The sequence below is a fragment of the Stegastes partitus genome, unplaced genomic scaffold (genome assembly GCF_000690725.1).
Source record: "Stegastes partitus isolate 25-593 unplaced genomic scaffold, Stegastes_partitus-1.0.2 Scaffold119, whole genome shotgun sequence".
NCBI classification, from domain to species: Eukaryota; Metazoa; Chordata; class Actinopteri; family Pomacentridae; genus Stegastes; species Stegastes partitus.
This window is the reverse complement of record NW_007577850.1, coordinates 453,862-480,150: the sequence shown is the minus strand read 5'-3', so window position 1 is coordinate 480,150 and position 26,289 is coordinate 453,862. Positions and strand designations below refer to the sequence as shown.

At 39.7% G+C, this 26,289-nt stretch overlaps 3 protein-coding genes across 19 annotated transcripts in view; 2 read left to right on the top strand and 1 right to left on the bottom strand.

The window, feature by feature from the left end:
* Positions 1-400: 400 nt before the first annotated feature.
* Positions 401-10,101, bottom strand: vps29 (VPS29 retromer complex component). 2 transcript variants are annotated; one of them, XM_008278251.1, is made up of 5 exons: positions 10,031-10,094; positions 7,224-7,235; positions 4,038-4,229; positions 2,463-2,698; positions 401-951 (listed from the first exon to the last, which is right to left on the bottom strand). In XM_008278251.1, the coding sequence occupies exons 1-5, from the start codon at positions 10,031-10,033 to the stop codon at positions 834-836; spliced, it is 561 nt and encodes a 186-aa protein (XP_008276473.1). In that variant the 5' UTR covers positions 10,034-10,094; the 3' UTR covers positions 401-833. The 2 variants fall into 2 exon arrangements, with proteins under 2 accessions (XP_008276473.1, XP_008276474.1); XM_008278252.1 differs by lacking the exon at positions 7,224-7,235 and having other exon boundaries at positions 10,031-10,101.
* A 1,679-nt stretch (positions 10,102-11,780) lies between these two features.
* On the top strand, positions 11,781-21,720 carry eif5 (eukaryotic translation initiation factor 5). 3 transcript variants are annotated; one of them, XM_008278248.1, is made up of 12 exons: positions 11,781-11,847; positions 12,457-12,685; positions 14,386-14,665; positions 14,802-14,883; positions 15,304-15,476; positions 15,825-15,936; positions 16,049-16,188; positions 17,634-17,795; positions 18,515-18,676; positions 18,771-18,935; positions 19,878-20,018; positions 21,278-21,720. In XM_008278248.1, exons 3-12 carry the CDS (start codon positions 14,594-14,596, stop codon positions 21,374-21,376), a joined length of 1,308 nt encoding a protein of 435 aa, XP_008276470.1. In that variant the 5' UTR covers positions 11,781-11,847; positions 12,457-12,685; positions 14,386-14,593; the 3' UTR covers positions 21,377-21,720. The 3 variants fall into 3 exon arrangements, with proteins under 3 accessions (XP_008276470.1, XP_008276471.1, XP_008276472.1); XM_008278249.1 differs by having other exon boundaries at positions 11,827-11,851; XM_008278250.1 differs by lacking the exon at positions 11,781-11,847 and adding an exon at positions 11,895-12,310.
* A 2,581-nt stretch (positions 21,721-24,301) lies between these two features.
* Positions 24,302-26,289, top strand: part of mark3a (MAP/microtubule affinity-regulating kinase 3a) — a 74,402-nt gene continuing 72,414 nt past the window's right edge. For 11 of the 14 annotated variants that reach the window (XM_008278246.1, XM_008278242.1, XM_008278236.1 and 8 more), the window contains exon 1: positions 24,310-25,321. In XM_008278246.1, the coding sequence (XP_008276468.1) occupies positions 25,271-25,321 (51 nt within the window). In that variant the 5' untranslated portion in view covers positions 24,310-25,270. Of the gene's footprint in view, positions 25,322-26,289 lie in introns of all 14 variants that reach the window. The other 3 variants (XM_008278238.1, XM_008278234.1, XM_008278247.1) reach the window with 2 other exon arrangements.

Genomic DNA, 26,289 nt, shown 5'->3' with positions numbered 1-26,289 from the left:
TCCAGGATCCACCAGTGGCTGGACCTTCCAGATACAGGAGTCTTTATACTACAATCACTGAGACACATTCACTGACCTCACATGATCTTTGTTTAACTAACTTTATGATTTGTAGCACTAAATACCTGTGTTGAATTAGGTGAGTCACTTTAAAGAGGGAAAATACTTGAGCAAACACATATTTAATATTTTTAATTAATTCACTTTACTTTTTAGGAATTTTTTTTTTTGATTTTTTGCCAAAAAAGCCAAATTAAAGTGACCACAATGTAGCGTTTTCAAGCAATTAAAGGTGAAAACTTCCAAGAATACTTTGAATACTTCTTATAGGTTGGGGTTAAATAGTACAGAAGTGTATAAGTACAGGTATTAGTTGGTCATTGAAGTGTACAGCAGCAGATGAAGTGAAATAACATCTTTATTTTGGGACAGAAATGAATGAAATAAGGCCGACTAGATGAAGCTAAAAGGCCTGTTGGTTACATGAAGGTGAAAATTTCAAAATTTTAAAAAAAAAAAAAAAAACTGAAAAAAAGGAGAGGGGGGGAGAATGAAAGAAAATGGCACCAAATATTCCTTTTTGACAGCAAAAACATGTGACATTATCTCATTCTCTACAGTTACCAAACGACAGCTCGGGTACAAGCGAATGCTGATGACGTATAAACAATATAATACACGGGTCTTTTAGAGTTAAGTGACTGAACAGTTTGTTACAGCATTAACATTGTGGTGACTCTGAGGGAGCTGGCGCCCCCCGGTGGACAGGAATGAAACGATACACTGAGCCTTGATAACCCGACTCTCCTCCTCCTCCTCTTCCTCCTCCTCCTTTAAGATTTCTTGTACTCGATTCGCTCCACCTTGACGTCGTCGCCGATCAGCTGGTAGACGTACGTCACCACCGTGGACGCCTGGATGTCCATTAATACAAAAGAGGGGATGATGTTGCTGTAAGGGGAGAAGACAGATGTGGTTCAGGCCGAGGCTTTTTCCTGCACCTGTAACCGTAGTCGGTCTGCTTCTACCGTTACACCTGTCACGCTGAAAAGACCGTCAACACCTGCAAACGCCTCCGCTTCAGACAAATCCACAGTCATGTTTGCTCCCTAAAGTTAAATGTCAGTTTTAAATGCAGTAACAGAATTTAACTCCACTGCACTGATGTGGACGCATGAGTCTCACAAACGAATATCTTTAAACCTCGATCCAGAAGTGGAGAAGCAATATAAGACAGAGAGAGAAGATATGTTTTCGTTGTAAATTATGTAAACTGACTGACATTTTCTTGCTCCTGTTACATTTTTCGTCACTATGGTTAGAACACCATAAATACGAAAAAAAAAAATGCACCCTACATTTTTGCCTGCAGGTGTTAACTAGCACTGGGAAAAAAACGTTGGCGCTCTACACTATAAATATTTAGTTTTAATTCTTGACTTCTCACTGCTCTGTGTATAACACTGCCTGCAGTTCAGCCAAAAACTTAATTTTTGTCCCGTGGCTGTTGGTCTCAGCTGAGTCACTCACGGCTTCCTGGTTGCGTGAGGGAACGTAGAATTTTTAGACTTTTACAGAATTTAATTAAAGTAAACGGTTTATTTTTAGCAAATTTTTTTAATTGAGCAAGTTTGATGAAATATTCTGATTTTAAGGCTAGATTTCAGATTTCAACAGCTGAGTAGTTCAGGGACCGTCCGGAAGTTAACAATCCGATGATTCTTTCCATTTTTGCAGCTTCTGGCTCTGAAAAATGGTGTGATTTGGTTATTTCTTTTATTTAATTTTTTTTTAACGTAACATGCCTTTTCTAACCTGATGGCAGGTTTTGGAATTCAGAGAGTTAATTTAGTTTAGACATGAAAATAATCTTAAGTCAAGGTTTTACATCCAGCCAACAGTTTTTTCTCACACACAAACAAAAGAATAGTAACTATTCGTGGAAACTTCTTAAACCAAACAGGTATTATAAAGTGATTTTAGGCGTGGATTTGTTAAATTTTTCCGACAGATGCTCGTGTCGTCTGAAAGCTGAAAATCAACCCTCATATTTTCTGTTTCTACCGTTTCCAGCTGTGATAACTGGTGTCATGTTGGTGATTTTTAAAAAGCTAACAGGTTGTTTAAACCTTTTTGGCTTCAGAAGAATCAATGAGATTAGTCCTGACAAATGATTTCTGGTATCCTGACGCCATAATGGTGAGTAAACCATTTGTCTGGAATAAACTCAAATCATCAGCAGCACCAGATTCTGTGTACGTTTCTGTGAATAATTGCTGCAGTGTCTCAGACTTTTCTTTTTCTGGTGAGCGATGTTGAATCTGATCTGCTCGTTAGGAACACGCTACAAATGGCATGAAACCAACATGTGTGATTTTTCATTAAAGAATTAAAGCACACGTCGTAGAAGTCGAAGCTGTAAAAACATAAAGGACAGATGTGGTTTCTCTGAGCCCTCCTACTTTTCCAGTGCGCTGTAGGCTCCGGTGGCAGAACCGGGGTTGATGTAGAACTTGTTCTCATTCTCGAACGCCTCGAACTTGTGCGTGTGTCCCGAGATGAGGATGTCGACGTCCAGCTGCCTCTGGAGTAGCGCCAGGCTCGCCATGTCGCCCCACGGGATCACCTGGTGGCCGTGGATCAGGCCGATCTTGAACTGGCCCACCGTGACCACCTTCTGCTCCGGGTAGTTCAGGTTCTGACGGGACAAGAGGAAACATGTGAGAAGTTGAATTCATTTGTTATTTTTAGGACTTTAACACTTTACATGGCAGTTTGTATACATAATATAACAGATTTTTTGTAATTAAAAACAAAAACACCAAATTATTTTCCACATAACAAATGTGAGAGGATCTTTTAGGGATCTTGGTTCTGATGGATTATCATCTTTTGTGGAGCTCCAGATTTTTTAAAAACCTCCTAAAGGACCTTAAGGACAAAAATGTCTGCTTCAAAAATGTTATATATTAATATTTTCCACTTTCACTGAGTACGTTTTTTCAGCAAACATCATTAACTTTTAGGATTTCTCTCCTTCAAACGGTTTGTTTACATGTTTTTTTGTTGTTTTTAGAAAAAAAAAGGAAATTAAATATTTTTCATATAATCAAAGCAAATAGATTTTTTTTAGGATTATCAGTCGAGAATATTCAAATCATTAGCAACACATTTTATTTTAAAAAAACTCACACTCAACGACTAAAACATCTGCATCAAAACACCTGCCATTAAAATATTGTACACACGTCAATATTATTTTCCACTTTCACAACTTGAACATTGTTATTTTTTGTTTTATTAATATTAGTTTTCAGTATTTTAACCCCAAAATGTTTGTTTTATATTACGCCAGCACTGTCTTTTATGGAAGAATGCAATCAATATTTTCTATATAAGTGCTATTATCAGTCTGCAATGTGTCGATATTAGCAATAGCATTGATTCTGCATTATTATTATTATTATTATTATTTTTAACTCATGGACAAAATTGTTCCTGTAAAAAACCTGCAATAAAAATCTAACATATTGACTTTAATTTCCACTTTCAGTTCTGATCACAACTACAAATCATTTATTTTCACTATTTTAACCCTTTAAACGCTGTCGGCTCCTCCATGTGACCAATCTAGAAAATCGTGGCTTCAGGCAGTTAAAATTCAACGTGTGCGGAGGCGCAATTAGAATTTAATTACACAGCAATTAGTCTTCGGTATCAGCGAGAGATCCACTTCGTTCGTCTTTCAAATTAAATATTCAGCCACATAAATTAGAGCCTTTGTCGCCCCGTCTGCACCCTTTGAACCCCTGATTGGAAATTCTGCAAATTAACATTTTCATGGACTTTAAAAGGAAACACGCATCCTGCAAAACTACAACTGTTTTCCATCCCGGCCTGGGGTTTCCTAATGAGCTGCTGTATTCACGTTATGTTTGTCTCTTGCATTTAAAGTCCCACGTCTTGTTGTTTCATTGTATTATGGGGTGTAAACAGGCTATAAGTTCTTCTACTGTCGTCTACAATTGCCTACAGACCTCGTCGAAGTCTCCTCGGACTATGTGGACGTCGCCGGCGAGCGTTTTCAGGTAGTCATAGCTCTCCTTGGTGCAGAGGTTCCCTGTGCAGAGGATGTGCTGGATCTTCCCCGGTACCAGCAGCTTCTTGAACTTGGCTGGCAGCGTGTTGCACCGGTGGGGGATGTGCAGGTCACCTAACACCAGGACCAACTGATAGCATCGCACAGACAACAGACGGGTCAGAACCGGCCATGGGAGAGTTCAGCGTGCGGTCAAATAGTCATTTTTAAGATTAGTGGGAAAGTTGTTGACTGAGTGAAGTGACCCGGACGTATCTAAAGCCCTTTTCAGACAATCAGATACGTAGAATTTCTGGGTCCATCATGAAACATTCCCACCACAGTGACGGAGACACCAACGGCACCATATTTATTATACACACAAGCCTGGACGGAACATCAACTACAAGCCTAGTTTATTTAGGATTTCCTAAACATTAAAAATGCTGCCCATGTGTGATCATAATCCAACAGCAAAATTAATATATCAACTCAACCCGAAGACATAGCGAATCAAAACCTGGATTACGTTCATCATATTAATCTGACCGGCTACAGACTGTCTTTATCACAGTAAAGTTACACTAAACTGAAAATGTGTTGTTTTGATTTGGGCAGCAAATTATGACTCTTTTGATCTCTGTGATGTTTTAGGACCAATATTGGTGCTAAAATGTGGAAAAATGCTTCTCTAAATCAATCCATACCACTTCAAGTGTGGAGCTTAACCGACGTAGTAAGATTGCCGTCATGACTTTTACAGCTTCGGATGTTCATTCAGAGATTAAATCATTAGATTAAAAGAAAGGGGCTTTAGTAGCAGTTACGATAAGAGCTGGTCGAATTCTCTAAAAGCTAAGAAAAGGTGCTTCAATGCTTCCTTTTTTTGTTTCCTTTAGCGCAACATACAGTGGTCTATCCTTTACCAAAGGACCAGACGGACCGTCCACATCAACAACATCTACTGTCGCATGAAGTGAAGCTGGAGTCTCGGAGCACTGTGGTGGTCTTTTCCTGGTGGTCTTCATTAATTCTCCCTCCTTTCCTTGAGCTCATGAGGTTTAAGGTCGAGGAAAAGTGTTCAGGGGAAAAGATTTAAGCTTGTTTTTGACTATTCGACCGCAACCAGTTGTGCATCCAAAAACTGAAAAAGGGCAGCGGGCCGAGGACGGAGCCCTGCGAGACGCCGCCGCTCAATTCAGCAGCAGAGAATAATGCAAACAGACTCCACCGTAAACACCAAACTCCTCAGTTAGTTACTGTTAAATTGTTTTGAATCTTCTTTAAAACAGGCCACAAAATGTCCAGTTTTGTTATTACAACTAAACAACCACCTCCTCCGGATTAATTTAGTACAGTGGATGATTCACAAAGCTCAAACTTGCAAAATAAGCAACGTTTGTGAGTAAAAATCTGGGCACATTAAGTGTCTGAATTCAAACTGGGTGGTGAACGTTGCCTCTTATATAATTTAAAAGCTACCCATGTTGGATTTCAGACAGTCAATGACAGACGAGAGAGAGATAATTATGTTTTCACACAACACAAGAAGTCAATAAGAAACAACAAACCTACAGATTTACACTAAACACGAAACCCACAAATCACATTATAAGTCCATCAGCCAGCAGAGACGCTCTAAGTATTGATTATGGTAGAATATTATCCTCTGCTGAGCAACAAATCAACATTTTAAGGTTCTGTTAGACACCAAACTCTGAGACAAACCAGGAAATCTATTTGTGCAATCAGGGGAATCATTTCTGTCACTTATATGTATTGTCAAGAACAGTACTGCAACGATTAATCAATCAACCATTAAACTAATTATTATTACTATTTTGAAAGACGATTAATCAGTTTGAGTCATTTTTAGGGGGAAAAAAGTTTAAATTCTCTGATTGCAGCTTCCTAATATAAATATTTTGCGGTTTATTTCCACCTCTGTCACAGAAAACTGAATATCTTTGGGTTGTGGACTTTTTGAAATTACTGATTGACATTTCCATCCTTTTTGGGCCATTTATAGATCAAACAACTAATTGATTAATCGAGAAAATAATCAACAATGAACATAATTATTAGTTGCAGCCTTAAATTGAATATAAATCAGTAAACTTGGACTTGGATTAGATTTCCTCAAAAAAGTCCAAACTAAAGCTGCAACTGACGTTTCTTTAGACTAATCTGTTGATTATTTTCTTGATTGAACGATTAGTTATTTGATGTATAAAATGTCCGACTATTGTTTCCCAAAACCCAAAGATAACACGTTTACCATTATATTTTCAAATGAGAAAACATTCAAATATAAGAAGTTGGAATCAGACTTTGAACGTTTTTACTTAAAAACTGATTATCAAAATAGTTGACACCTTATCACTGCAGCTCTATTTAAGAAAAGGTGACAAGAACATTTCTTTAATTTAACCTTTCTCTTTGGAAGTCGGTGCTGATATTTGATATTTCATTTCGGATACATTTACATAGAGTTTACAATAAATGTGCGAAAACTGCTCAAGTCATATCAAGGATAAAAACTTTCTTGGGTCTTGTATTTTTTTCCACAAACCTAAGATATTCAGTTTACTGTCACAGAGGAGGAAAGAAACCAGAAAATATTCAAACTTAACAAGCTGGAATCAGAGAATTTAGACTTTTTTGTTACTAAAAAAACCTCAAATCGGTTTAAAAATAGCTTGTAATACAAAAGTCGACGACAGATCAAGTATTTTTTGTAGCTCTCGTCCAATTAGAGGATTTTCTCTGCTCATAAAGTTTAGTTGTCCTAAAAAAAGATGAAATGAATTTGTGAAAAATTGAAGGTATCGTGACCTTAAAGCCTGCAGATTTCTACACAGACTCTTGAAATCGAACACGCCAGCTTCAGGTTTCCTTCTCCGTCTTATTTTTTGTCGATTTGGGGTAAATTAGTATTTGTGTGTTTAGGACGGCAGCTGACAGCAGGTGAAATTCAAGCATCAGATCGTTGCACTGCAGTTGCTGAAATAGCAGCAGCCGGTTGTGCTGACGGATGCAGAAACCGCAGACCTGCACGGCTGCACAAAACCCAAATCCCGTGTTAGTGAGGCAGGCGGAGGAGCGATCAGAAAACAGGGATCCAGCACAGAGCGACAACACTTACCCGGTGACCAGCCTGGTTGATTGAAGACAGGCAAAGAGGGGTGAGGGCGGGTGAGATAGGGAGGGAAGGCAGGATGTGCGTGGAGAGAACGACACGAGGCGTGATCAAAGATCGGGGTGAAAACAAGAAAAAAGAAAAAAGAAAGATACACAAAGAAAAACAGAAGAAGGAGTTGGGACAAGAGGGGAAAACTGAAATTAGAAATTAAAAAGTGAATGGATTAAGTCGACAGATATTAATCATTCAAAAACAAATAAGAAAAAGTTAAACGACAACGTGGTTGAATCAACGGTTAATGGTCGATGGTTAGTGATGATGATGAAGCAAAATAAATATTCACCTGACCGAGTGTGAGCAGATGCAAAGTCACGTGATGAAGCAAATCAAAGTTCAATCAGCTAAATGTGTGGATTTAAAAAAAAAAAACGACAGCGAAGTTCACTTCTGATTCTGCAGTTAAGAGAAAGTTGGAGCGCTGACGGACCGATTCTCAGTTTCTTCCACATTTTAATGTTGTTAGACATTTCAGCTGAACTCTTAATGCTGACTGAAACTCACTTTCAGATTTATGAAACCTTCATTCTACTTTTAAAAGTGCTAAGAAGGAAGATTTGTGGGCTTCTGTTTGCACGTAAACCACATTAGACCAGATGTAGACCTAAAATCCTGATATGTAGTCTCAGTTTTTTGCATTTTCACAAATAGAATACATCCATCCATCATCTATACACCGCTTAATCCTCACTAAGGGGGCTGGAGTCTATCCCAGATGACTCAGGGTGAAGGCAGGTTCACCTGGACAGGTCACCAGTCTATCACAGGGCTACACTTAGAGACAGACAACCAAGCACACTCACATTCACACCTACGGACAATTTAGAATCACCAATTAACCTCAGCATGTTTCTGGACTGTGTGGGAGGAAGCTGGAGAACCCGGAGAGAACCCACGCTGCACGGGGAGAACATGGAGACTCCACACAGAAAGATCCCGGGTGTCCTCACCGGGACGTGAACCGGAGACCTTCTTGCTGCGAGGCGATGGTGCTAACCCCAAATAGAATACAGGTTTTTACAAAACAAACTCTGTATTTTAAAGACTCTTTAACCTCTGTGGGGTAGACTAGTGCAGATTTGACCAGTCTATATGTATATCAGGTATAAAAACTGCAAAATTGCTATTTTTTGCATTTCCACAAGTAGAATAAAACTTTTACTAAATAGATGCTGTGTTTCAAGGAATCTTTGATTTCTGTAGGACAATCTATATATAGTTTCCCTTCAAAACAAAGTCTCTGAATTGTGAAATCTTTATTCTACTTGTGTAAATACAAGAAGAGGGAGATTATATGTCAGGGTTTTGGATCTAATGTGGTCTACATGCAACAAAAGCTAAACTAAAACCAATATAAACGGACTAATCAAATCAAAATTTGTCCTAAAAAGGCTGAAGACTCTTTAAAACTAAGTCTCCAATTTGAGAAGCATTTATTATTTTTGTGAGAAAAAGCAAGATTTCAGTTTCTGTTGTATGTAAACCACACTAGACCAAATCCAGATCTAAAACCCTGATGTATAGCCTCCCTATTTAGCATTAACACAAGCAGAAGAGAGATTTCACAAATCAGAGACTTGGTTTGAAAGAATACCGACCCTCTCTAGTCCTGATTTGACCTGTCTGCATATAGTAGGTTCATATCTGGACCAAGTCTAATGTGGTCTCCAATCTCCTCTTTTTGCACTTTTGCAAGTAGAATAAAGGTTTCACAAATCAGAGAATCTTCAGTCTGGTCAGTCCTGGACGAGGAACGACCTTCAGGTATGGATGATTTTCTCTGATTTTATGTTAGTTATGAAATTGATTGTTTTAAAATGTGGATTATAAGTAGGGGATTTCGATGTGATTCTGGTCTGATGTGGTCTACATGTAACAAAAGTAGGGACAGCTTCCCTTTTTTGCATTTTTACAAAAAGAAAATCAGAAATTCTGTTTTTTAAAACTGTTTTCTCCAGATTTGACCCGTCTGTGTGTCGGGGTTTTAGATGTGGACGTGGTGTAATGTGAAATCTCCTTTTCTACATTTTCACAAACAGAATCAAGATTCCCTAAACTAGAGGCTGCGTTTTAAAGCATTTATCCTGTGTAGGACAGTCCAGTGTAATCTGTCAACACTCTGATTTAAACTGCACTTCTTCTTATTGTGACTAACCTTTGGCTCCAAACTACACAACAACCAAAAGGCAGAGAATGAATGAATGTGCAGCTGCAGAACTAATTCAAAAACAGCTTTACCTCACTGGTTGGTTTATCTTGTAAAGAGTTAAGACACTAAAGCCTGACAGTCAGAGCTGTGGTTAATAACCGGCTGATAAACATCACTATTGCAGCACAGGAAAGAGCCTCCTCACAAGATCAGGTAGCTGTTAGCCTGTTAGCCCTGCGAGCTAACTGGGTGCCAAACTGGGGGGGAAAGTGAAAAAATATCGAGATACCAGTTAAACAGGCAACAAGAGTGGCTGATGAACAAACGGGACAACGTCAGAGGCCGTCGTGCAGAAGGAAACTGTGACTTTGGGGCCGGTTGCAGCTTGTTGCAGTCAATTTTTGGGGACTAAACTGCTCAGCTGTCATGTGATCGTTGATCCATCTCGGAGCGGAGCTTCTCTACAAAACACGCTGAAACGAGCCACTAAAAACCACCACGTCGGCCTCCTCACGTCGACAAATAGCCCAACACGACATCGACAGTCCGAAACTCGCCCTGTGAACGGCTCAAATCGTTTCCTTTTCGCCATTTTCATACTCACCATCTTCTATTTTGCTGCGAGTCAAGTGGAGGAAGCGCCTACGCACGTACAGCGTCACGACGTCGGCCAATGGGGGACGAGAACGTTGGCGCATGCGTAAAGCTGCACACAGCGCTGGTTTTTCCCCTTTCAGAATAAAACACGTGAAGCTTGACATGAGGGTTATTTGTTATGTCGAACCTAAAGCTGAATTCTGTCAAATATTTCGGCAAAATTTTGAGACCTTCATGTTTTCAGACCTGGAGATTCTTAAATTTTACCCTCGTTTAGTGTTTCTATTAATATAATCCCATGAAACGTGGTGAGGACACAGACTAAATCACTTCCAGCAGATTCAAATGATTTAATACTGGTCCTTGAAAATGGAAAAAGTACAAAATTTGTCTACATTTCCTGTCAAAATACATGCCTCAATTGACATTTCACCAACCTTTGAAGCCTCTATCATCAGTAGAACTAGATGTGTGCACTTGATTGTAAATACTTACAATTTTGCACATTTCTGTAAATACCAGCTTTTTCAGGCACCTTATCATGATTGCTTCAGTGAGCATGATTTGTATGTCATGTACGTTGTTCTTTACCTCGCTGTATGTATGTGTATGTGTGAGCTACTGGATATCTATTTATTTATCTATTTATCTTGACAGTGGTGGTGATGTGGACCACAGGCTGGGGTTGTCATTAATCTTTATATGTGCAAAGTTACAAGTTACTTCCATGTTGTCTTCGCATTTAACAGCATTTCAGATATATTTTGCTGCTGAATGTTCCCATACATACACTGGAAACTAACATTGAACAGAGAAACTGCTGACATGTGATAATTTAACATGTGTTTATTTAATCAATCATGGTAACAAGACAAATGAAACAGCAGAGTAGCTGGAACTGGACAGTGACAGAACATCAAATATTAGCACTGAAGATGCTAAATCAACATTTGGATCCACTGAGAAGCTTCACCTGGATGGTTTTAATGACGTGCTGGGCCTTGTTCCATGAATCAAAGTCTGAGACTAGACTTGCTGTTAAACACTTGATCAATTTATTTTCCTTTGTCATTCATCTGGATAATTTAGCTTTAACATATTACATAATAAACTACAGACAAATAATCACTGACCATGCAAATGTTGCAGCAATCTGCCAACAACAACAACAACACAAACTGTATTTGCAATGCACAGAAACAAAACTAAAAAGTGCTTTACAATAAACCTAATGTCAAATTTGACAGATGATGAAAACAAAGTCAAACAAATAAATAACATTACAACTGTGCAACAAAACAAGATAAATCAGTGAAGTCAAGACAGCAGTTTTATGTAACACCTCTAAGACAACAGCTGTTGTGTAACAGTGCCTTCCAGTGAAAAGGATTATGCTTTGTGTTATGAAAGTAACCTAATAGGGCTTAACATTGCAGGTATAACTGAGTAATGTTATTTAAGGTGTGATGAAACCTGAATGATTTACATATTAGGGATTAAACGCTGCAAAATGATGTGAAATACTACTGTATTTGACTTACATCAGGACGGGGACCCTATATAGTTAACAATTATAGAGATTAATTTTAAAAATAGGCAATTAAAAGTTATTTATGATGTTAATCGACTGAAATTAAGCATTTAATCGTGATAAATGTTTCCTTTTTTGCTTCCAGCCCTGTTTTGAAATCACATAACCGTGATCTTCGGCAGCTTTTATTTTGAAATGAACGCCATCTTCGGGCAGTTTCGGTAAACTCCGTCAGCTTGACGTTGGTCAGTAAAAGCGACGTGAGTAGCAGCGTTTCGCAGAACATTCGAGAGGTAGGTGCGAAATAATTTCTCCGTTTTTACCTCGGCCCACCGTGACGCGGATTTCACATCGATATCGCTAATTCTTCAGGGAAACCGCAGCGAGCGAACCAGCGACGAAGACGCCGCTTAATCACGTTATCTTTGCCGTAACGGCGTCGACTGCGCCTGGCTACTAACTGCGTTGGCTTCGCTTTAGCATCTGGGCTCCGACTATTTCCTGGAGCACCAGCGCTATGGGCGACTACTTTCACAATCTGTATGTTTAGCTAACCGACGAAGGAGCTGTGTTTAGTGTTACAATTCATTCTCGTGGTTACGTATATTTTTGGCCACGTCTTAAAGGTAATTCGCGGGGAATTTGTCGACTAAACTCGTTAGCCACTTAGCTGGCTGGCGTCACCTTTTCACCGCTACTTGACATAACGGAGCGTTTAGGGATCGATGTGAATTCGCCTCATCGTCGTTTTAAACTGTACGTGACTGTCGAGCCGAGCTGTCCACCTCTCAGCCGTCACACCTGATGGTGATGATGATGATGAGGATGATGATGACGATGATGATGCTGCTTTAGTCCGCAGTTTGTATCGATAACGATCCCCTTCTTCTTCCCCTTAAAAGGTCCCCCGAAAAACCCCGAGGACGTTCCGGATCGTCTCCCTTCGTCTCCGAGCCTGGCACCTGCACCGTTTGGACGCTTTAGGGTGTTTAGCTGTGCATCTTTGAGAGCCACACAGTCATTAAGAAGCCCTGCTGCAATCAATACGACACCAGCACCAGCCATCGACCACCGTTCACTGCGGCTCTTGGACGATCAGCGTTGTGTTTATGTCTTTGTTTTGCGAAAACGGTGAGTCACACACACACGTTTCACTGCATATCCCACGTTTTTAGCTACACATGTATTTCGTGATTAGCTTTTATTAATGTTATCGGAGCAGCAGTCGGCGTTAATGAGCGATATGACATGTTTTCTGTGCCACTGTATCAAAATGGCGTCTCCCAGTCCCGTCACTCGTGTGCAGTGGCTGTATGACGCACTCTGCACCAAGCAGCATGCTAAGCTAACAGCTAGCCTCCTGCTGAAGCAGTCCCAACCTCTGCCCCTCTCCAACACCTCCCCGGCAGACCACCTGCGAGTCATTTCATGTCACATCACTCGGATCCGTGTTGGACAATAACTACTGCAGACTGTCTGATTGGAATTAAAGCCCTGAGCAGAGGGAGAGTTTGTTTGGCAGCTGCTAGGCCTCCTGTTTGTGACCTATTAAAAAGCAGAGCAGGCCTTATATGACTAAAGCCAGGGGCCCTCATGTAAGACAAAGGGCTTTCACAAAGCCATTTTTGTGCTTATATGGCCACAAAAGGTGGGGAAGGCATCCAGTTTTGTGGCTTTCTTCTTTCTGTCACGCTGGATCATTGTTGGATCACATGAGCATTTGGTGGAATTCATTTTGTTCACAGTATTTTCTGAGTGTGAAGGCTTCAAACCCCCCTTTTTTTGCATGTGTAACCCTATTAGCATTGCTGGAATTTCTGCTCAAACTCGCTTAAGTTGAGAAATATTCATGTTGGGGACTCTGCAGTAACGTCAGCTGTCTCCGAGTCACTGGATCCTCTGTTGGCTTTTCTTCTGGTTTGGATCTGTGTCAGGAATTTTCCTGCTCAGTCTAAATAGTGGCAGTCACTCAAGGATCATTATGCGCCGCAGGAATCAGTTTCACTACGCTCCTGTGGATTGTGAATTATAAAGCACACAAACAAATTTAATCAGAATAAACTGTAATCAGAGCTGCAGCTGCTAATTTTCATTTTGATTCATTTTTCGTTTTTTTTTTAATAAATAAACTGAACAATTGGCCAAATGCAAGTTGCAGGAGCAGCAATTGTTTGTTACAGGTAATATATAATACAGCATTATGGTGCTACAGAGATGGAAAACATATTTACTGAATGCAAGGAAACATACCTGACCACAGCAGCTATTATATAATCTTATTTTTTAAGTAGAGAAGAAATGCAAAATATTTTTAAAAAATCATTAAAATCATGACACAGCATCTATCAAAAAGGATTTCTATTATATATTTTTTACTTTGCATATAGTCTAAGTTTATAAACTCTTGAGAAAGCAGTGGAAAAAAAACACTAAAGAGCCACTGGATCCTTAATCATGTCTTCAGATAGTTTATTGTATCAGATTATCTGTTTGAAACCTCCAAAAATTAGTTTTCTGTCTGATTTAAAAACTGTACCAGTCAGAAAATTGTTGAAATCTGAACCAGAATAGAAACTCAAAGTGGTGATTTTGGACATTTTTGCTTTAGAAGAACAACTGCAGGGATGAGTCACTCATCAGACTCCAGTAAATATTTTACAGATGTCTGATTGCTGGCACAGACCTTAAAACACAACAGCATCTCTACAGCTGTGTCACGCTGCTCTGCATTCAGGGCAGCTTTTGGTTATAATAATCTCTGTTCAGTCACACATGAACTGTTGGTTTTCTTTATTAATTATTGATCGACGTTTGTCCCTCTCTCCTTTCAGAGCTGTTGCGCAGCCGTTGGAACCTGTGTGGTGGAAATCTAGCCTTCAAGCAAGGAGCTTGCGGCCACAGCGGCACAACGTTTTTCATGTCAGAGACCGAGCACGCTTGCAGTCGTTTATGTCATCCCCTCTTTTCCAGACAGAAGATCCCGAAAAATCCCCAACCAAGATCCTTTTATCTTACTGATAGTGCTAACATCCAGCCAAAATGTCTGTCAACGTCAACCGCAGCGTGTCAGACCAGTTCTATCGCTACAAGATGCCCCGTCTGATTGCCAAGGTAATAAACTAAACTCAGAGAGGACGGAGCGTCACTGAAATCAGCCTGTAGCTGCCTGAGGCGGCTTTTAGTCGTGGAACTTTGTAGTTGTGGAGTCTGATGTTTGTCTCTTTCATCGTTTCCTCCTTTAATCCAGGTGGAAGGCAAAGGGAATGGAATCAAGACGGTCATTGTCAACATGGTTGATGTTGCAAAGGCTCTGAACAGGCCTCCAACATGTGAGTAACGCCATGTGCTGTATTCCCACCAACTTCTTTTATTAGACCAGCCTCTGTGGGAAAGGTCAGGTTGTTTCCAGAGAGATTTCAGCGTCCTTCTCACTTCTTCGATGCCTACGTTCTGCCTCATTTTTCACTTTGGATTTTGATACAAGAAAATTGCATTTTTACCAGTGAGCTTCCCTAATTTGTCTGTTTGTTGGAGGTGCAGAGTATTTCATGGCATGTGTAAAGTCATTCAAAATAAATAACTCCAGTCAGTTTAGATTACATAGAGTGATATGATAGGCGATTGTTGGTCCTACACGCTGCAAATCAAAATGCATTTCAAGAAGTTTGCAATAGGTTTTAATGTTGTGAAAATGGCTTTTGTTCCTCCAACATCGTGGCCTCTAATATCGGTTCTGTTCTCCTCCACAGACCCGACCAAGTTTTTTGGTTGTGAACTCGGCGCTCAGACCCAGTTTGATACCAAAAACGATCGTTACATCGTCAACGGATCCCACGAGGCGAACAAGCTGCAGGACATGCTTGATGGGTTCATCAGAAAATTTGTGCTGTGTACCGAGTGTGACAACCCTGAAACTGATCTGGTAAATATCTCACGCCGCCTGGTGGTGGAAGTCTACAGGAAAGTGCACGAAGCAAGAAAATAATAAGCCGTTAGTCGATCAAACTGAATGAGGTTGTTCTGTTTGAAAGGTCAGGCTCAGATTTAGATTGTGGTTTCCCAATTTTATTAAAAAAGGTGACGAAATAGTGTCAACAGTGAATAAACTAAGAGAAAGGAAAGCTCAGGTAATGTGACAAGAAATGGAACCATAATAAAGTTCATGAAGTGGAAAGTATGTACAATAGTGAAGCAGAATTTCCTTTTTAATGCTTTGATTTGCTGGATCGTTTGGCAGCTTTTTCAATGATAATTTTTGTTCTTCTCGCAGCATGTCAATCCCAAGAAACAAACCATCGGCACTTCCTGTAAGGCCTGTGGAAACCGCGGCATGCTAGACACCAGACACAGACTCTGCACGTTCATCCTCAAAAACCCACCAGGTGAGATTTTTTTTTTCTTTGTCCGTTTTAGTAAAAACGTGATGTCGGAATTCCCCGTTTGAGTCCAAGACGGATCGGATGATGACGACTGTTCTGCTTTTCCCAACAACAGAGAGCAATGACAGTGGATCCGCATCTGCAAAGAAAGAGAAGGAGAAGAAGAACCGCAAGAAGGACAAGAAGGACAAGGAGAACGGCTCCGGCAGCGGCGAGGCTGGAAACCACGACAACTTTGACGCTCCTGAGGCTGTGGTGCGTTCACTGTCCCTGTACAGAGCGCTTCATCTTTTCTATCCGTTCCTTCTAGCTCAGCTGTCTGAGGTCACTTTACACGCTGTCCTGACTTTCCGTATCAGATGCTGCTGAGTTTAATGACCCAGTCGGTTCGCTGCCTTTCTTTGTTTTAGCCGTGTGGAGTTTGTTTAGCGTACACAAACTCAGCTCGCTCAGCGCTGCACAGTTCAGGGCCTTCTCGTCAGTACACTCTGTCACCAGAGCAAAGTTTGATGGAGTTGTTCCCCTGCTGATTGGCTCTTGCTCTTAATTTTGACTCTCCTCTCCCTGAAGACCAACCTCAGAAGTCTCTTTATGTCCTCTGTTTACTTGAAAAAACATTTTTAGTCACAGATGCATGACAGCTCTGTGAGCCGTGATAAGGCGTAGCTGCAGCAGACGCCTCTGAGCCACCGCTGCCTTACAAGTACAACCGTCAGCTCTTGGACAGATTGCAAGTGTGACTGATGAAAGCTGCTGCAGTTCGCTTACAGAGTTAACGAACAGGGCGACACCTTGTTTGCTTTGGTTTCATACTTCAAAACCAGCAGGTAGCAGAGCTGGTACCAATCAAACAACGGGGAATAACCAGTAGCCGTGTTTCCATCACTGATTTTAATGCAGATTTTTAACCAAAATGGGGTAAAAAAAAAATAAAAATTAGTTCACAAAGTTCGTATATATTTACACTCACTTCAGGTGGTTTTGACTTTTTACTAAAAAACTTTAGTAGTAGAGAGCGTTTAACGTAACTAAGCAGCTGTTTTTTTGTTTAGTGTTTTTTCATTTTTGTGTCCAAACATGGGGAAAATGACAGAAAGCTGCTGACATGAAAGAATCATTTCAGCTTTCTTGATCGAGAACACCTCCTTAAGACTCCGTTCCCTCATAGATAGCTGCCGTTCTGTTTCTTCTTGAAGGGTTTGTAGCGATTAGCAGACTGGTTTTATTTAGTCTTTCTCTATGATGTTTATTACAGTGATGTCTCCTACAGCGCCACCTTCTGACGTCACTACACAGCCTCGTTTGTTCACTCAAAAGCAGACTTTCAACACATGAAACCTGCTTATATGTTATATTAATGTAATAATTGTCTCAGCTTTAAAACATTTACACGTGCTTGTAGTTTGTGTTTAATGAAGCGCCTCATATCTACCCTTTGTTGTCCATTGAAGGTTTAGGTGTGGATTTAGAGGCGCATCATAAAGGTGCAACTTCATTTTTTTTCTCCATAGATTCTACTGCAAAGCTGGTTCTGACACCCACTAAACAATTTGCATTTACCAACAAAGCCCAGAAGCGTCACATTTTGAGTTGACTTTTCCTCAGATCCCTCGACTCGAACAGCTCAAATACACAAGGCGTCTTCAGATTTCTTGTATTAAGTCGAAAACTGAACTCAAAACGACCTCTTGTTCGTTCAGGATGGAGACGACGACGACGAGGACTGGGCGGAGGAGACGACGGAGGAGGCGCAGAGGCGGCGAATGGAGGAGATCAGCGACCACGCCAAGAACCTGACGCTCAGCGAGGACCTGGAGAAGCCGCTGGAGGAGAGGGTCAACCTCTTCTACAACTTTGTGAAAGTGAGACTCTCCTGACGTCGTTTGCTCTGCGTGTTTGACAGATAAACTCTGGGTTCTTAACACGTCAGCTATTTTATTCTGATATATGGATCAGTAAGAAAAGTATCTGCAGCCTTGAGAACACAAGAGTGTTTATTCACAACAGCTTTATTCAGAGTACTGTCAAGTTTTTACGCTTCCAGTCGGTCATTTAATATTCAGCATCTGCGAGTTCCAAATAACATTTTCTAAGATGCGACTCACTTCAGTATTGTCGATCAGCTGTAGTACCTGGTTTCATCTCTCACTGTTTAGTACTGTAGCGACCAGAGGAGGTGGATTTATCTGTGTGGGAGCAGAGGGCATTGTGGGATTTTAGCCAGTCAGAGGGCACCATGACAAAGACCTCTGTGGTACTTACTGACCCCTAACCAACGCAGAGGAGTTACATGAAGCTGGAATCAATAAGGATCATGTTCCTGGGTCCTACTGGCATACGTAACAGCTGCCCTGTGGACTGTATCACGTGTCCATGTCTCAAAATGGCTTCATATGTATTAATAAATTACCGACAGTGGATGTGAGCAAAGAGTCAGGCTTAGTTAAAAACTGCCTTAATCAGTCGTTAGCTGTTGGTATAAATCAGTTATTTGCAGAAGAATTGTTAAGAGACACCAAAGGAAGACTTTAATCTGGATTTAAGCGTCCACCCTCTGAAGTTCTCCTCCTTCCTTCTCCAGCAAAAGAAGGAGAGTGGAACCATCGATGGCGCCGATAAGGAGATCTTGGCGGAGGCGGAGCGTCTGGATGTGAAGGCCATGGGCCCGCTCATCCTCAGCGAGCTGCTCTTCAACGAGAACATCCGCGACCAGATCAAGAAGTACAAGCGCCACTTCCTGCGAGTAAGTTCGCCTCGATGACCGCTACACACAGAACCTGAGCTTCAGTTGATACCAGTGTTTGGTGTTTATCTCACGTCTGCCGTCTGGTTTTCAGTTCTGCCACAACAACAAGAAGGCCCAGAAGTATCTGCTGGGAGGCTTCGAGTGCGTCGTGAAGCTGCATCAGGTCCAGCTGCTGCCGCGCGTTCCCATCATCCTCAAAGACCTGTACGACGCCGACCTGCTGGAGGAGGACGTCATCTTCGCCTGGGCAGAGAAGGTCCGTGTGTAGACGCTGAATGAAACGTGCTGTTAACCCGTTTCATGGTTCTTTTACCCTTTAAATTAAAAAAATATTACTTTCTGAATATTGATGCTGTTTTGGGAAAAAAATCAAGAAACACTCAAATGTGCTGTCGGCAGAAATGGTCTTTTTTTTTTCTTTGCCTCACCACATGTGTCAGCTATGAGGATGAACTGACAAAACTTTAAAGAGCCACGCTGGTGTCAGGTCACATGATCATTTAGTGCTGGTTTTTATCTACTGAAGTGTTGAACTTATTGCAGCGTTTAGATTTGTGAGAGGATTGAGAGATCATTGGTTCAGACTTTATGTATGGTCAGTTTTTGCACATTTAATGCTGAATTTCTACTTAAATTGGATGATGTACGTCGAGAAAATATCACATTTTGGGGCTGACTTGCAGAGAAATTATCACAAAAAGCTGCTTTGATTCATCGATAGGTTGTCACCTGTTAAAGTCATCTGCAAATCATTTTGATTATTTTTAGGAAGGAAAAAAACCCTGTAAGTTCTGATTACAGCTTCTAAAAATGAATCTCTGTGTTGGTAATAAAACTAAATCTGTCATCGTGGGCTTTGAGATACATTGATCAACATTTAGCGCCACTTTCTGACATTTTAGAGACCAAAAAAATACATCAATTACTCAAAGTAATTGAAGGATTAATGATCAGTAAGTGTTAGTTGAAGCTGTGTACATATACACCTTGAAGTTATCAACACATTTAGGAGCTCCATTAATATATATATGCGCTACTTAGTGCCACATTACTGTATAATTACCTAATTAAAAACACCTAGTCTAACTGTGAGCAAAAGAAGACATAAAAAGTGCAGTTAACATGTATATGAGAGCTTTGTTTCCTTTATTACTTTCCATTAGACTTATCATTAATCGGATCCATTTTCCTCCTCCAGGTTTCTAAGAAGTACGTCTCCAAGGAACTTGCCAAAGAGATCCACGCCAAGGCCGCCCCGTTTGTGAAATGGCTGAAGGAGGCCGAGGAGGAGAGCGAGGGCAGCGAGGAAGAGGAGGAGGAAGATGATGAGAACGTGGAGGTACGGTTTGATCTGAGTTCATTTAGTAGAGAATGGCAGCGTCAGGACACCCAGGGTACCCAGGGGACTTGCTGAATATTCACATTTAAGAGTTTATTTCACATATTTATGATTTTTTTTTTTTTTTTTTAAGTTTCCGAAGACTTGAAGTGTTTGAAATCGTTCTGCTCATGTAGAGTTTGAGTACAGCAACCAAAATCTATCAAAAAGGAAAGTTTATTTCTTTAAATAAAACTTTTTTTTTTAAATATATTGTTGATTTTTACATATTTAAAAACAAAAAAAACCCACAAAACCCCAAAATCAACATGTGGTATTATTTTCAAATGCCCACAGCTGTTACAACACTGGAAAAGATGTCAGCTGCTCATATTATAGATATTTTACTGCTATGATCTTTAATTTTTCATCCTCGTATCCTGCCTGCAGTTCAGCTGAACAATCTTTAGTTTTAGTCACGTGACTGTCAGTGGCAGCTGATTCACTAGTTTAATAATTGCACTAAATAACACAGAATTTTTAATTTTTTACAGAATGTGGTTAAAGAAAATGGTTTATTTTTGACACTTTTAGTTTAGTTTTTATAGTTTGAGGCTCTGATAACTGGTTTAATTCTGCCTTGTCTTAAATAATACTAGTGGAGTGTAAAGGGTGAAAAAACAAAACATTAAAAAGACAAAAAAAAAAAAAAAAACATAAATAGGAAAAACACAGGATTTGTCTGTAGATGTGGGTTTTTAAGAGCTCCATGTGATCTTTAATGACTCCAGTGTTGAATTAATCCAAATAAATATTGTCCAAATATACATTAATCACAGTAAACGTGCTTTTATTTGCTTCAGCTTCAACTGAGTTCTGAAATTGATGCAGATATTCACAGTAAAATTATGGATTTTTGAGGAAAATAGACAATTTCTTAGCTTAAAAATATGATCATTTGTTAATTATAACCCTAAACTAAACTTAAATTTGTCTCAGTGAGTCTGTGTCACTTCCTGTTTAGGCTTCATATCAAACAAACATTAAAAACTTAATGCCTCAATATCCGCATTTACAATTGGGGAAAAAAGCCTGCTAGAAAAACAAACAAAACAAATTTAGAAATATTTGAATTTGTTTGGATGTTTTTTTGGCGGTGAAGTTTTTCCATTTGCAGAAAACCTCAGACGCTGCATCTGCATTAAATTTTCAAACGCCGGCCGTCAGTTATTCCAGAAACCCGCCCGAGCTGAAGCCTGTGAACCGGTTTGTCTCCTCAGGTGGTTTACTCGCCTTCGGCCCGCGAGCTCAAAGTGGAGACTGTGAAACCCGACACGCCCGAGAAGGAAGAGGACGACATCGACATCGACGCCATCTGAGAGACGAGGATGACGATGCTGATGCTTTTCTTGTGTTGTGGCTTTGACTCACGATGCCCCCGTCCCACCTCCATGGCTGGCCTTTCCCCCTCCTTTACTACCTGCCCTGCCCCTGCCCCCCTACCCTCCTCCGACCCTCCCCTGCTTTGTGGCATGACTAAACATAGCGCTTTACTTGCTGCACATTAACTCTGTGATTTTTCGAGATGTATTCAGTTGATGAGATGAAGTCGCTTTCGGGGATTTTAATCATGGGTTGTTCTGGGGATCATTTTGACTGCACATTTTTTTGGTCCCTGTATTTTTCCAGTCAATAAAGAATGAATGTTTTGCTATCCACCACACTGGAACGCTTGCTCTGTGGCGCTCGCTTTGCTCTTTTCTTCGTCACAAAGTCGGATTAGAAATAATATTCATGTTTGTTTACGTGACAGGAGATGAAAAGAAAATTAATTTGTGTGTCAGTTTAAAGCCAACAAGTGAGAATATTTTCTTATTTTGGAGTGTTATTTGTAATAAAAGATGGTATGTCTTTTGTAAATTGTAATTTAGGCTATCAGAAATATATATATATATATAAATTTTTATTTTTAGCTGTTTTCTTAACTAAGTAATAGAAAATGACTAATGGCACGGTCACATCTTCCTGTCAAATATGCAGAAAGTGGAAAAATAACAAATCAGCACATTGTAATCCTACTTTTTCTAAATTAAGTGACTTAAAAAATATATATATTTTAATTTAACAGCAATATATTACAGTTAAAATAACTTATTTCTATCAGCTCCAGGGGGAAAAACGTCACTATTTCCATGTTGCGTGGCATAAAGTCCAACAACATGCAGCGCTGCATGAAACATTCTGAAATGAGTCCAGATATCAGGACAAAAATGTGGATTTTTGCAGAAGAAAAGCCAATAATGTAGCTTTTAAATCACTTTGATGGGCTTATGTTGATTCAAAAATAAGATCCTGAGCAGAGGATGACATTTAAATGTGCTGCAGTAAAATGTGAAAACTCTGGTGTATTAAACGGCTTTATTAATTGTTAACAAGCATTTATTAATCTTTATAGGTCCGTTAGAGGAGCAAGGATATAAAAAGGTGAAAATCTTATTTACGTAAAAGTTTATTTGCATCTTGTTTTGTAATGATTAAAACTTAGACAAACTTTAGCTGCACTTTTCCGGAAGGTCACACAGTCCCAAGGCCTTTTAAACTCATCTTTAATTCATAAACTGTTGATGAACTACTAATGGATCCGTGTAAACACAGTCCAAAATATGAGTTACATCCTTAAAAATATATTTGAATTTAATTTAAATAATGAACAGAGGGTTATTGTCTTGTTTGTCACTGAGGCCTCGTCAATAATTCAATCATATATATATATATACATCTATATATATCTATATAGATATATATACACACATATATGGCCTCTCTCTATACAGTCTGTGGATTATATAATGTGTAGACGTACATGTACAGCACACAGACTGTATGGACTGAGGTCAGCTGGTTTCCTCCACCACTCAGCTGGACACTCATGCTGCATTCAGGTGCTGTAGGAAATGTAACATTCAGAATACCTCCACAGCAAACTTCACATGACAGGAGATACTGTGCAGGTTTGGGGTTGTAAAAGTGTATGAAATTATATTAGAACTATTTCAGTGTGCTCTGGGGAGGATGGAAATGAAGAAAGAAGAATTAGGAAGAAAGTTATGATGTGTCCAGTGCTGAAGGTTAATTTATTTCCTCACAATTCAAACAATTAAACAACTTATTTGATGAGCAGAAATGTGAAATATTCTCTGACATTCTGAGGATCTGCAGCCTTTTCTGTGTTTATGTCACTGTAGATTTAATATTCCTGTGTTTTGGTTAAAAAAACAAAAAACAAAAAAAGTGTCTACAGTCATATTTAGTGATAAATCGATAAGGAAGAAAATTTTAGGTCCACAGCTAATGATCAGGTTTGTTTGTTACATGGATTCATGTTTCTTGAATAAAAGTCAAAACAATGTGGAAAATGCAAATACATATACTTATATTACTTTAAAAAGTAAAATAAATTCTTTTAAAAAAAAAAAAAACTACACATCTATGCAAAAGGAAAACAAATATAAACAATGAACTTTTTCTTTGGAAAAAACAAAACAAAAAAACAAAAACGTCCATTTCATGCATACATTTGTCCAAAGTGGGAATACATATATATATATATACATAGTAAGTACATAAAATGTATGGATGAGAAAATGAATAATTGATTTTTTATTATAATAAAATTGTAACAAAAAATATATAAAAAGTGAGTACACTTAATGAATACATGGATACAAAATGTGAGAGGAAAAAACATGAAAATTTTATAGATACATATATATTTTTAAAAGTGGAACAGCTTAAAATTTTTTTTAAAGTAAAACAAATATGTATTTTTAAAAGGGCGGTGATAGATAAAAATGGCAGACAAATCCTGTTCTACACTTGTTGAGCTGTTTGTCTGCAGAAACACATTTTCTTTTCCTTACAGCTCCATCATGTCAACGCTGTTTGACTCCAGACAATACATATATTTCAATGACTTAACTGAACTCACCTTTTTATATCCAAATCTGAGCCTCTGAGCTTCTCTAAGAAGTCAGAAATGAATCAAGCATCACATTCAACTACTAAAACAAAATTTTTCTGTTCAGGAATGCAAGTAAACAACTATAATTTGACATCTTAATCAAGAAATAATAATATGCTTTACTGTTTTTTTTTTTTTTAGTAAAACATAATATAAAAAAATATATAAGAATTATATTTTAGCATTAAAAATATCATTTGGTTTAAAGAGCATCTACATGCTGGTGTATTAATCATTACAGAAACATAAGAAATTATTTCCAACGGTGTTAATTTAGGGCAGCTGTAGCTTAAACCTTACATCGGGTGGTGGCTTTGTTAATCGCTGTATAGAACAGAATAGAAATACTTTATTAATCCCAGAGGGGAACATTTGGTTATTTCAGCAGAAAGTGTAAAGTTACCACCATCTAAAATACAGATAAAAATAAATGTGCAAGAGTACAAGAAAAAGTGTGCAAAACGTATATTTGTAGAAATAGATATTTCCTTACATATAAAAATAAATATTTAACTAAGATATAATTGATTAATCGGTGGGGAAAGAAGAAAAAGAAAGAAGATTATCGGTTGTTGGACGACCTCCTATTGAGAGCTGTGATGTCGGAGGCTGGGAGCGGTCCGTGAACGCGTCCTAATCCAGCCCAGCCGCTGAGTAGCCATTTTGGTCCCACCTAGAACAGACCGAGCCGCTTCACTTTGGGCCGCCGGAGATGGAAGAAACCGAGCCGACGGCGAGTGTTTCAGCCTCCCGAAGCTCCTGAACCCCTCCGACTAAAACCTCCAGCGGCGACACTCGACGCCATGGCTCGTTTCTAGCGGGAAACCAAAAAGAATCAAGAAAGACAACGAAAAAAGAAAAAAAAAAAGCCTGTGGCGATTTTTTTTTTTTTTTTTTTTTTTTTGGAAGTGGCGACCGACAGCGCCTTGACGTTACTTTAGTTAGCTTCACGGACTCCGAGCCGAGCGGACACCGATTCACCGGAGCAGGCCGTGAACCCCGACAAAATCAAAAAAAGAAAAGCAGCGTTACCGTTATTATGCTGGTTGTTGGGGAGGTTTTGTGGCTCTCTCACAGTTCAGCTGCTCGGCTCTAACACGTCCGGTCTCCTCTGAACGTTGTCACGATCCATGCTGAGACCGTTCGTCCGGACGGAGCCGCGCAGCGAAGCGATAATCTCGTTTTTTCGGGGCGAACGCGGAGGATTTGGGACGTCGGGCGGACGCTGGCCGAAGAAGGACGAATAAGAAAGATGTCAACAAAAACTCCTTTGCCCACCGTCAACGAGAAGGTGACGGAAAGTGTAAGTAGAAAGCCTTGTTTGTTGGGTTGTTTCTCCCGCTGCTGTTAAATATCACAGAGTTTTAGAAAAGAGAATAAAAAAATGGCTGTTGAATAGCGTTTAGTTGCTTTATTGGACTAGAAATGAGCGAATAGTTTGACACACTTTGTGGGTGAATCGTAAACAAGCATATCCTCTACGTCAAACACGCCCTGTAATTTAAAATCGGCGTCCATAATCACACTTATTTGCACTTAAATGTGTATTTCACTCATGAGTTTTCGTGTTACTGTCGGTATTTAGGATGTACTCTGGATATTTAGGCCCAACCGCGAACAAAACTACAGTACTTTGCCTGCTGGTTCTGGCAGGCAACAGTAGTTTCTGTGCGGCGCGCCCATTGGCTCCCGCAGCTGTCGCTCAAAGCGCTCAGCCGCTCAGCTTCCTAATATGGTGTCATTAGTCCCGCCCCCTCCCCAGTGACCACCTGAATCTGCTGCGTGAACGAACGTCGTTGTCAAGGTAACCGCAGTGTCTCCGCTTCCGGTCGGGGTTTTCAAAGTTAAGTTCGCCGCTTTAACCCTCCGAGTCCCGGTTTCAGGGCGTTTTCTGCACCTGTAGGCCTCTCGTTTTTTTACCGCAACATGAAGTCCCGTGCTTCTGAGGAAACAGCACCAGCATTGTAGGAGAAGGAATAAAAAACATGTCTCCTCTGTAATGTAAGACAATTATAATGTTATTAAAGAAAACTAGAAAAAAATCCTTTACAAAAATTAAAAAAAAAAAACCTGGATTCAACACATGCAGCTTTGTTTTTAGAAGTGTCCACAGGTGTTACTGGGAAACATGGTGACTTTACTTACTATATATCTATATATGTATTATTAGTACTTTTTAGTTTTAGATTTTTAGTTATGTTCTATGCTTTTCACTGTACTGCTCTGTGTATACACTTCCTGCAGTTCAGCTGAAAAATCTCAGCATTTTTA

Excerpts from the sequence above, each read along its gene's own strand:
- vps29 (XM_008278251.1), bottom strand. Across the intron at positions 2,699-4,037 it reads TCCGAGGAGACTTCGACGAG|AACCTGAACTACCCGGAGCA; the intron begins GTCTGTAGGCAA and ends TTGTCCCGTCAG. Across the intron at positions 952-2,462 it reads GCCTACAGCGCACTGGAAAA|CAACATCATCCCCTCTTTTG; the intron begins GTAGGAGGGCTC and ends CTCCCCTTACAG.
- eif5 (XM_008278248.1), top strand. The coding sequence starts at position 14,594 with ATGTCTGTCAACGTCAACCGCAGCGTGTCAGACCAGTTCTATCGCTAC. Across the intron at positions 14,884-15,303 it reads TCTGAACAGGCCTCCAACAT|ACCCGACCAAGTTTTTTGGT; the intron begins GTGAGTAACGCC and ends TCTCCTCCACAG. Across the intron at positions 16,189-17,633 it reads TTGACGCTCCTGAGGCTGTG|GATGGAGACGACGACGACGA; the intron begins GTGCGTTCACTG and ends TTGTTCGTTCAG.